Source organism: Verticillium alfalfae, genomic scaffold, assembly GCF_000150825.1.
Source record: "Verticillium alfalfae VaMs.102 supercont1.8 genomic scaffold, whole genome shotgun sequence".
Taxonomy (NCBI): domain Eukaryota; kingdom Fungi; phylum Ascomycota; class Sordariomycetes; order Glomerellales; family Plectosphaerellaceae; genus Verticillium; species Verticillium alfalfae.
Window position 1 is genome coordinate 1,604,270 of NW_003315031.1, and position 10,465 is coordinate 1,614,734.

The window sequence follows — 10,465 nt, forward strand, 5'->3', positions numbered from 1 at the left end:
TTTGAGGCTGGGATCCGATGCCACTGCTCGAGGAGTTCTTTTCTGTGGACGACAAGGGTGATGGGCGGGCGTGGCACAAGTTTGCCAGCGACGTGGCGAAGACGACGCCGAGGTTGCCGACGCCGAGGACAAAGATGCGACGAGTCTTCTCTGAGGCTGATGGGACCAGGCTTCCGGAGGCTTGAGTCTGAGACTGAGCCTGAGTTCGTGAGCTAATATTGGCAGGCGTCCAGGCGAATAGCTTCGGTGCCGCCGCACAGTCATCGAATACTGATTGAAGCCACTGCGGATTCGGACTGGCCATTCTCCGGGCTGAGGCCATAGACATTGACCTCCTTGCAATCGCCAGGGGCTTCAGTACGCGATGGGGCCTCCAGGCCATTTGTGGAATATGTTGGCGTCACAACGGTACGCGCGCGAAGGTCACTACATTGTCATCAATTGTCGTTGAGACCAAGACCCGAGAACAAAAGAGGCCCACTCCGATCTGAGACAATGACCCGGCCTGAGTCACAATCATAAGCAACTGGATTTTGGACGACTTCGCAACGGGCGAGGTGGCAGAGTGGTCTAATGCGATAGACTAGAAATCTATTCACTTCGGTGGCGCAGGTTCGAATCCTGCCCTCGTCGATACTTTTGCCGATTTTGTCTTACTTTGTTTTGCCACTTTGGCCAGCTCTATAATGCTCTTCATTATTTCGTTTCTTCAAATCACTTGTCGGTACAAGACTCATTATAGTCCGATAAGAAGGCCTTCACATCTAAGGTGACTGCAGGATAGTGTCTTACCAAGTCTAGGCCAGCGCCTCAGTGATCGACCACTCGTACTGTATCCATGAAAGTGGCAATCTTACATTTAAGTAATTCTCATACACACTCTTACTGTCCTAATTATAAACACAGCACTCACGGCTTGCAAATGATGTTCTCCCCAGGCTACCCACCAACCACATGATATAGACAATACTAATTTCAAAGATCCTTACAATATATATATCGCCAGTCACGGGTGGCACGTACGTTAAGAGACATCATTCACTCAGAATAGCCAATCGTCAATGTGAACAATTTGTTTTAGGAATGCCAGGCTTGGCAGCAGCACGTTTATAAAGTCCAATAGCTTAGGTGATTATGTCAAGGGCAGCTACAAAAACCTACAAAGGTGACGCGTGACGGGTCTCATAAACACAGAAATGATGGGTGGCTAGTCGTGTGTGGCAAGAAGAAGACGTCTGACTACTTGTTCGGGGTGTTATGGGTGAGACCCATTGACATTATATATGCCTGCGGCCCGCACTGTACCTCTATGAATGCAGTACAGTTAAATACATGACGATTATTCAACACTTGTTCTTTTAGCTCAGGCGGACAGCTGCCCTGAGGTACCTACGACCGTGTGACGCCCTTTGGGGTCGACCGTAACATCGGGAAGCTTTAGTATTCTGGTGAAGCTATCCCGAGTAGATAGTCCTGCTGTTCTTTGCGGAGCCAAGGAGCAGACTCGATTACCATATGGTGATCTTTTCTTGCATCTTACGCGCCCGTGTCGGCCGTATTAGGGTCGATACACGTCGCAGGAACTGTCCATGTGTAGTGGCGCAGACGTTTGACGGACGAAGTCTTTCACAGGGGTCACCATTCATTTCACGGACGAACATGTGTCCAGAGGTCACTTAAAGCATGCTTCGCTCTCGAATCGGGGTTTAATCATTGAGAAGGCTCTATCATGAAGAGCACCTTTACGGCCTGATTACCATGCTAACATTTCCTAGTACAACCTAGGCATCTGGAAGAGCAGCTTGCCTTGGAGAACAACCAGCGTAGGGCTGACTGACCCACTTCCCAGCCCCTCCTACTAGGCCGGTAGTTGCCAGCCCCTACCTACCCTCTGCGTCCCGCCCGCCAGCCGTGGTGCGACCGTGCTTGCAAGGTACCTATTAGTCCACCTGCGGTGTGGACAAGTGCTAAAAAAGGATGCTGCCCATGAACATTGTAAATGTCCTCCTCCTCTGGTCCTCTGGAACTTACCTCAACCCAGGTGACCGTCCATCGTATCCCCAGGCAAGGTTGCTCGCAGGCAGGCAGCGATGACCCAATCTGAGGCAGGAGCTGGGCTAGATGCTGGGGCTGGTGAATGCAGGCACACCATTGGTTGAATGGCCGTGGTGTCTCTCATCCTCGTCCCTTTAGTCGTGGTCGCAGTCGCAGTCCCAGCCCGCCCGCCTCCGGCACCCCGCCTGGCAGCCTAAACAGAACGATACAACCTCATCCCATCTCAGGCGCCTTGCCTTACCTTTTAACTCTCATAACGCTGTGAAAATCATGCCTCTATGAGAGAATAGTCTCCTGCCACAGCTCACACACGGTAGCGTATACGAGACGCATCGCATCCGCGCGCATCAACCACGTGCAGCATCACCATTCACCTTCTACCCGAAGGTAGGATCCCCAACGAGACCGTCTTTGTTGGGCGGGCAGAGTGGGATCCCGCATCATCCGACCACGTCCCTTCACAAACATTGTTTCTAGAAACTCATCGCGTTGCCTGGGCCAGCCTGCTCACGACTACCTACACGGTGCCTCGAATGACACGCCACCACGTGTGCGCTGCCTTTCGACGTGCAAGCCGCCCAGACGCCAGGGCGATTGATAGTGTGCCATTTCTGACATGAGCGTGACCATCACACCGGCATGCAACAGACTGACGCAATCTCAACGACGCCAGCAACTGCAGCACGGTTTTCAGATCAAATGCCAGAGAACAAGAAGGCGTGGCCCGCAATGTCCGCCTTGAGGCTGTCCAAGGCTGTGAGGCGTCGAGTCGAAACCCCTCCAGTCCTCTCCCTCCTGGCCACAGCGGAGTTGCTCAAGATGAGGAGCAAGTGGATCACCGCCCTCGTCCTCACCAACATCGCCGCAAAGGTCGCTACTTTTCCCTCATATGGAAGGTCTCGTCGCGTTGGCCCTGGGGCCCCGCTTCCGCAACCAGGCCCCCTCTGACTGGAGTTCGGCCATCGCGCATCTTCGCGTCGCTCACGAGCGTTTCGCCTCTCTCCCGAAAGCCCGCGATCGAGAACCCTATCTCATGCGGGCCGTCTTACTTCTCGGCGACTCTCTTGTCCGAAGAAACGAGATTGGCGACTTGGCTGAAGCTGAAGAAATCGCCTTGACCGCCGAAGCCATGTTGGAGGAAGCGAGGACACAAACGAAGTCGTGGCGCGTCAGCTGGGCCTCCCTCACGCAGCGCTGTCTCGACTTCAACACCCTGTCCATGCGGGAACTCGGCGAGATCTACTACTACACGCACTCGTGGCCTGAAGGGGAGAAGTTGCTTCGCAGCCTGGTGCCTGCTCTGGTACGGAAGCGGGGCACACATCATCCGATGACCATCGAAGCCCAACGAGACCTAGCCAGCATGCTTGTGAACCAAGACAAGTACGAGGAAGCCGAGACTGCATACCGAGTAGCGCGCGCGTGGAACGAGTTTAGGCCTGCCTTTGGGCCGGAAGAAAAGGCAGCCATTGACTACAATATCGTCATGTGCTTGTCCGAACGCTGCTTGCACGAGGAAGCCGGCGCCGAGTTGGACCACATGGATCTGGCAGCAGATCTTCTGCATTACGCCAATGGCGAATGGACACTGAAGCTTGCCCGCTTGACGTATATGCGCCTCGGACAGTACGCCAAGGTTGTCCGCATGTGCCGCAGATTTCAGCCCATCCTGGACGGGCACACGGTCAAATACGGACCCTGCAGTGCTGCCAGCCTGAGGAACATGAACGACCACGCCAATGCCCTGCAGTCCTTGTGTAGGTGGGACGAGGCCGTCGAAGTCTTGCGTGACATGTGCGCTCGGGAATCCAGCGACCGAAGGCCGCCAGAGACAACGCTGGACTCTCATATGGAACTCGCCCACAGCCTGCTGTGTTCCAAACAGCTGGACGAGGCCTCGTACGAATATCGAAAGTGCCTTGAGATAGCCCGCGACGCCGTGGCTGATCTACGCAACGATTCGACATCCTCCGAGAAGGACAGACGCATACGCAACATCCTTCGCCATCTTGCACACATTTACGAGTCGACCACCAACAGGACGGGGGCCTTGACAGCTTACGCACAGCTGCAGCATGAGTTCTTGGCTCGGCCAGGTCGTCCGCAAAACATTTGGACGTACCAGTGGCTGCGTGGGAAGATGTTCTTGCTCCAAGAGCGGTGGGATTACGCTATCCGAGTGCTGGTCAGCGCGCCAAGCTCGAGACTCGGGCTGGAGGCCGCCAAGATGGCCGAACGACCGCTGACCGATGAGACGAAGAAAAGCCTCCGGGCGATATTGGAGCGAGCAGATCTTGACGAGGGGACGGCCACGACCGATCTGCCACTGGAAATCCAAACACATCACGAAGCGGTCTCTGACACCGCAACAAAGACGGGTGAGCCGGCAGCCAAGGGGGTAGTCATCATGACGAAGGTCAGAGAGATCAGCGAAACCAAGGATGCCCATGGCGCGGATGACGGAGCGACCACGGGATCCGGGGCACATCTGGTGCAGCCGACTCCAATGAGTGCCACCGAAACCTACGCAGTGGCCCAGGTTGTCAAGGATGCCGTGCTTGCCGCATTGGAGAAGGACGTATTCCAGAAGCACGCCGAGATTGTCGATACGGCCGACATGGACGACGAGGGATCCATCTCTGACGAGGATCACGATTTCGAGACGGTCGACGGCGTGTTGCGCGCCAAATACGCGTTCCCGCTCGTTCCGCAGGACACTGAGTGGGAGCAGCTGCAGTATCCGCGGCTGCCAAACACGTACCAGAAATGGGTGCAGCAGAAACGAGAGGCCGAGAGGAACAGGCGTATCTGGATGTGATTTTGGAACCTCTACTTTTGTAAGGATCAAGGCGTTTTGGGGGGAGGGAGGGTGTAGTGGGTCATGATGCTGGACTACCTGGTCACAGGATGATATGATGATGATGATGATTTCGGCATGTTTGACGATCACCTGGTTGCCTCGAGATGAATGAAGAATAAATACCCAAGCATTCTAAGGACATGGTACATCGGAGCCAGTCGTCATATGATTTGAGAAATATAGCTCGCAAGCCTGTGATGTTCATAGCCCGGGCGACGTACATCATCGGTGCGAGTGGCGTTCCATGTTTTTCTTTTTCGACTGAGGGCTATCTTTCGTGCGACTCATTGGTGCTCACAACCCATGAAGCGCCCAGACATCTCACAACAAGCCAGACAGACCATCGCATTTCCTTGCAAAGGAGCACCCGGCGCGTCGTAAACTTCCATGCTTATCAGTCTTGCCTAACAACCTAGACCCGACCGTCATTTGACAACCAATCCCTAAACCACTACCCGCGCGCGCACGAGCGACTCCTGACACCAGGCAAATGTCCAAACCGTCGCCACTAAAGAGTTGCGAGGCCAGCAAAAGGTAAATCCCTGGTCAGTATGAGGGTCGAACTCATGACCTTGGCATTATTAGTACCACGCTCTAACCAACTGAGCTAACCGACCAGCTGATTGGTGCCGGGCTCGCCGCGCAGGACGGTTGAAGATTCCCACAGGCGGAGAGGACATCCAGAAAATTGGTACTGGGGTGAAATCGAGACAAGCAAAAGAGCGAGGAAGACCGTGAGGGAGAGGGTCAAAAGGGTAATCGCTGGTCAGTATGAGGGTCGAACTCATGACCTTGGCATTATTAGTACCACGCTCTAACCAACTGAGCTAACCGACCTCGCTGATAACGGCAGATCGAGGTCGCGCGGATTTTGACTGGGGCCGCGGGTTGGGGTGTGAGGGATTTGCAGCTGAACCAATTCAGGTGGGCGTTGTGTGGGTATGAAGTTTTGGGTGGAGTTTGGTCGTGATGGGAGCCTGAGCCCCATGGCATGGCTATGGGGTGGGGTTGGGCACGGAGTTCAGATGCCAATGGCAAGTACGTATCAGAGAATCAGGGGGAGGCTGTCCAGACAGCCCGCTGAAGTGCCGTCCTGGCCATGGAGAAGTGTATTTTGTACACCGAACCGGGAGGGACGACAGCAGAGAATGAAAGCCGTGATACAGTGCGGACAGGCAAAAGTTGGAAAGCGAAGACATAAGAAGAGGGTGAATACAAGATGAACGCCCGCTCCTCGTCTCGTTGGGACGCATTTTGTTTGTTACTGAATCCGAAACCGCAAAACTCCGAGGCATTGAGTGAAACCATCCGTGTATGTCGTACAGGCCATAATGAAATCAAATATTCGTTGCAGTGACGTCAAAAATATCATTGCGCCATCCGCCTTGGTCGTACTCGTAGACCCTCTCTTGGGCCAGACTCGCCTCTTCGTTCCACAACTTGACCAAACTCCCAGGCGCATACACTCCCTTGAAGACGCCTTTGCCTGGCTGGGCCACACCCACGCGCGTGTAAAGGTCGGGGTCTTCCTCCGGGACAAGTCTGGATATGACGGCCTTGATGAATGTCCAGAGATCCTGTGGCTCGGCGATACGAGTGGCGCGGAGCCTTTCACGGGCGAAGAGGAATTCGCGGTTGGCGAAGTGGATTGCCTCGGCAATTGATCGTGCGATCTGAACTTCAAGGGCGGCGCGAACGATGGGGCGGATGAACGGCTTCAGAATCCAAGCGAAGAAGGAGAATTTGCTCTTCGACAGCTCGTAGTCTAGGTGGTGGATGCGAACGCGGACGGCACGAAGTGCTAGGACCTTTTCCAGACGCTCCTTACCAATCTCGACATCGATAGCAACGTCGATGCCACGCTCATCAAGACGGAAACCCGCTATACCTGCATCGGCCAGACACAGAATACCCGAGTGAAGACGCAGCCAGTATCCAAGCTGCTCGGCGGCAATGGACAGGCCTGAAATTGTGATTCTCATCACAGTCGAGACGGAAGATGTGGTGCGGAAGCGAGCCTTTCGGATTTCGACGTCGTTCTTGGTCGAAATATTGAGCTTAAAGGGCAAGAAGGATGACGAATTGATTGTGCGTCCTGGCTCGAGAATGAGATTCTCAATCAGGAGATCGACGGCTGGCGTGGAGACCTCAACACGGGGAATAGGAACGTATTGAATCGCCTGTACGAGCAGCGGGATAAAGACATTGATCGAGTCGTTAACGAGCTCTCCGTTAGTATATTGGTGTGCTGGAGAGAGGATCTTGATGATACGTTGAGACGTGTGAACAAGTTTCTTTATGTCGGCATCCTCAAAGACCGAGTGCAAAGCTCGGTGCAAGCGATCGAGGAATGCGTCTAGTGCATCCCGAATGGATGACTCGGACGTCAGCTGGCTGGATTTGGCTCGCAGTTCCTTGAACCTCTCCTCTGCATGGTCGAAGAAGTCAGGGTCCGTCAGCAGATCTTGGATAAGGTTGCCAATCTGGCGAACCAGCTGGTCAAACTCAGGATCGCTTCGACCATGTTCAACAACCTCGTTGAATGTACGCTCCACTTCGTCCCATTCTTTTCGGTCACCGAGAGACGACAGAAAAAGCCAAAAGTTGTGCAAGGCCTTGTCTGCTTCGGGATTCTTGTCAATGTCTTCCTCCGCAGCATGCGCTACATCGGCAACAGCATGCGAGTAGACGAGGAGGTAGCGACGGACGAGCAGAGATATGGTCGAAACGGAATCCGAGTAGTCTCTGGTCTTTCGGAGTTTCAGAACCGATTTTTTCAGGCGGTTCATTAGAGTTTCCTGTTCCTCGCCGGTGATGTGCTCTGTGAGGCTCTGTCCTGCTTCACTCGCGACCTTGGCAGCACCATCTGCGACAACTGAAGATATCTCGACAGCTTCATGCTCGATCTCATCTTTCGATGGCGGTTTGTGAGAATCGCCATTTGGGTGCTTGAGGGCTTCTTCCTCTTCTTTTGATGGTGCCACCTGCTTGCCGACCTGTTTAGAAACATCGGCTAGCGTAAAGGCAGTATCGCGAAAGACCTCGCGGCCGACAGTGCCCAGATCGGAGAGGAAGATGCGGAAATCAGAGTTCGTGAGGAGAAGGGACCCAACCGTCTGAAGGCTTTTGTAGGCTGTGGGGACGCAAGTCAGCGAGATCACAGCTTGCGGGTAGTCAAAAAACAGCTCTTACCAGCAGTGGAGTCCGCCTTGACCTTGATGCGGGAGGCACGCTCGCTAATGTCGTACGTGTCGACGGACAGACGAGATTTACTCAGGTACCAGATAAAGTCCTGGATTTGATCGTGATCATTCTTGTGTATCAGCACCTCGATGAACTGCTTCAGCCACAGACGGATGTGGATGACCAAGGCGCGGCCAGAGTCGCTGAGGTCTGGAGTCTCGGGGTTAAGAATGTCGGCAGACAGCAAGGTGCGAAGGTTCGTAATGAGCTGTTCGTTGGACGGCATGTAACCCTTGGAGATGGCCCGTAGCATCTGATATGAATGGAGCTTTTCGTGTAGACGCGCCTGCAGAGCCGTATCATCGTTGTAGCGAGGAAGCAGTGGCTCGCGTTCGCGCTCATCACGCGACTTGCGGCCGATGCCGAGCCAGGACATCATCTTGATCACGTCGTCAACAGAATTGTCTGTGGGTCGGAGGTTGATTCAGTGCTGTCCTGATGCTGTCGAACCGCAAGAGATATTGTAGACTGGGGGCTTCTTAGCTCATCGCGGCTGGTGTTGATGGTTATTGGCAATCAACGGAAAGGAAGGTAATGATGAATGATGACGGCTCGGGGCGTGTTGCCCGCCCTGGGCTGTCGCGCGATACGATGACGTCGTTGGCTGCCTGCGTTTGGGCGCACGATCTCGATGGGGCCGCGCTTGGGACGAGACTTGCGGGCTCAGCTTTGATACATTACCAGTATCACACGATATAATTTCTGACCCCGAGCGAGAGACAAAGTGGTGTTCACACCATTCATCTCAGACCTACTCGATACCGGGCCCAATAGTCGCGACACCATCGGACTTCTGTTCCCAGGCACTTTGAGCTCCCGAGAGCGATGGTGGTCTGTGCTGAAGCTATCCTTGTGGTGGTTGGTGCTTCAGTAAGCTGCCCCCAAACACGTGAAGCCGAGCAGCTCCCAATAGGAAGACACTGCGGAAACTAAATGCATACAGGCGCAAAAGCCAGATGCTTTATGAAGAACATCCCCTTCCGTTATTGGAGAGTTAATGACGAGTCTGACGTCCAGTGTACAGTGACTGGGATAAGGCGGGATGGGCGGACGCTGAGACGTATTGCGGAGAGGTGTGGATGATAAGCTATCTAAGAAACATCCTTGTCAGCCAGCTTCGATCGTCTAGTTGGTTAGGATGATGCATTGTGGTTCTTGCTACAATACTGCATTGACGGCAGTTCGAATCCGCCTCGGAGCAACTTTTGTTTTTGGCAGTTTCCACTACGCCAGCCAGGCTGCCTGCCTGCCAACAATCAATCGTCCTCTACGGGTTTAGCCCCTCCAAAAGTATACGCCCGTACTTGCCCCTATCATTGCGCTGGAGCAGCTTGCCAACCTTTCCTTCTTTGTGCGTGTGCATTGGTTGGAGTGGCCGGTGCACACAGGCCAGACTTTTTTGCAAAGAAATTTGGTTAAACATCCTGCCCAAAGCTTGCTTGCTTGCATCGATGTCGAGATGCTAGCCTGATCTCACTAAATACTACACAAAGGTGTCGCGTGCCTACGATTGCGCCTTGCCAGCACAGCCCCAAAGACGTATGGTGTTGGTCGTTCGTAGCCTCTCCCTCCAGGCTGCTTCAGACTGGAGTTTGGGGGCGATGCATGCATGCATGCATGTACAGGGAGGGCTAGGCGCTGTACATGTAGAGGGCCTGACCTATCGCCTCAGCATGCATTCACTCCCCTCTCTTGCTTCCTTCTCTCTTCAGAGGACATGATTGTTGAGAGAATGTTTTTCCTCCGCCGTTCTTGCCGATGGCCGTATCAACCCGCGAGAGGCATGATCTCTATGCCCTTCGCACCTCATCCCCGCCACCTCTCGACCTGTCGATTCTGTTAGGGCAGCCAGGCCGTGAACCTTTATCTGACTGGTACATTGGACAACCACAGTCGAGGTCTGTTCACCATCAAGAGCTTGTCCCCCCTCGTTCCGTGAGACGATCCTGTGGTTAAGAGCTAACGTTGGGGCACTTCAACACAGAAGGGTGAACCCTGCTCAAGATGCGTTCGAAAGTGCGGTACTCATCCTCCGGAAGGAGCTCACCCACGATGAACAGAAGCTTCTTCAATTGCAGGGCAAGACATCTATGCAAGATGTCCAGAATGCAGTCAAAGACGCGATGCATGAATACGAGGCGAAAGTCAAGGCTTCCAAGCTGAGGGGCTGGCTTGCGAGTTGCTCATCCAGGATCCTGTACTACGGGAGTAAGTTCCATTGCATTCACCAGCAAACCACGGCAAAGTGCTCACGAAGGCGGCTCTCCTCAGCCGTGTTTGATTGTATTCGTCCAGCATCATCCTGAA

The 10,465-nt window shown here is 53.9% G+C and overlaps 4 protein-coding genes and 4 non-coding genes across 8 annotated transcripts in view; 4 read left to right on the forward strand and 4 right to left on the reverse strand.

Moving 5' to 3' along the window:
* VDBG_06918 (conserved hypothetical protein) overlaps positions 1 to 382 on the reverse strand; it is a gene marked incomplete at both ends in the record, with an annotated part of 1,456 nt that extends 1,074 nt beyond the window's left edge. Inside the window, one exon of the mRNA XM_003003310.1 lies at positions 104 to 382. Coding sequence (XP_003003356.1) covers positions 104 to 382 — 279 coding nt within the window. The remainder of the gene's footprint in view (positions 1 to 103) is intronic.
* Positions 383 to 551: 169 nt separating this feature from the next.
* Positions 552 to 633, forward strand: VDBG_15140. The gene has a single exon. It is a non-coding gene; the product is annotated as a tRNA-Ser (tRNA).
* Positions 634 to 2,944: 2,311 nt separating this feature from the next.
* VDBG_06919 (hypothetical protein) lies at positions 2,945 to 4,873 on the forward strand (the record flags this gene model as incomplete). Its single annotated transcript, XM_003003311.1, has 1 exon — positions 2,945 to 4,873. One exon carries the CDS (start codon positions 2,945 to 2,947, stop codon positions 4,871 to 4,873), a length of 1,929 nt encoding a protein of 642 aa, XP_003003357.1.
* A 585-nt stretch (positions 4,874 to 5,458) lies between these two features.
* VDBG_15141 lies at positions 5,459 to 5,532 on the reverse strand. Its single transcript has one exon. It is a non-coding gene; the product is annotated as a tRNA-Ile (tRNA).
* A 146-nt stretch (positions 5,533 to 5,678) lies between these two features.
* VDBG_15142 lies at positions 5,679 to 5,752 on the reverse strand. The gene has a single exon. It is a non-coding gene; the product is annotated as a tRNA-Ile (tRNA).
* A 500-nt stretch (positions 5,753 to 6,252) lies between these two features.
* VDBG_06920 (conserved hypothetical protein) lies at positions 6,253 to 8,537 on the reverse strand (the record flags this gene model as incomplete). Its single annotated transcript, XM_003003312.1, has 2 exons — positions 6,253 to 8,048; positions 8,108 to 8,537. 2 exons carry the CDS (start codon positions 8,535 to 8,537, stop codon positions 6,253 to 6,255), a joined length of 2,226 nt encoding a protein of 741 aa, XP_003003358.1.
* Positions 8,538 to 9,272: 735 nt separating this feature from the next.
* On the forward strand, positions 9,273 to 9,359 carry VDBG_15143. Its single transcript has one exon. It is a non-coding gene; the product is annotated as a tRNA-His (tRNA).
* Positions 9,360 to 9,916: 557 nt separating this feature from the next.
* The window catches only part of VDBG_06921 (predicted protein), a gene marked incomplete at both ends in the record, with an annotated part of 1,997 nt that continues 1,448 nt past the window's right edge, over positions 9,917 to 10,465 (forward strand). The window contains 2 exons of the mRNA XM_003003313.1: positions 9,917 to 10,056; positions 10,143 to 10,366. Coding sequence (XP_003003359.1) covers positions 9,917 to 10,056; positions 10,143 to 10,366 — 364 coding nt within the window. The remainder of the gene's footprint in view (positions 10,057 to 10,142; positions 10,367 to 10,465) is intronic.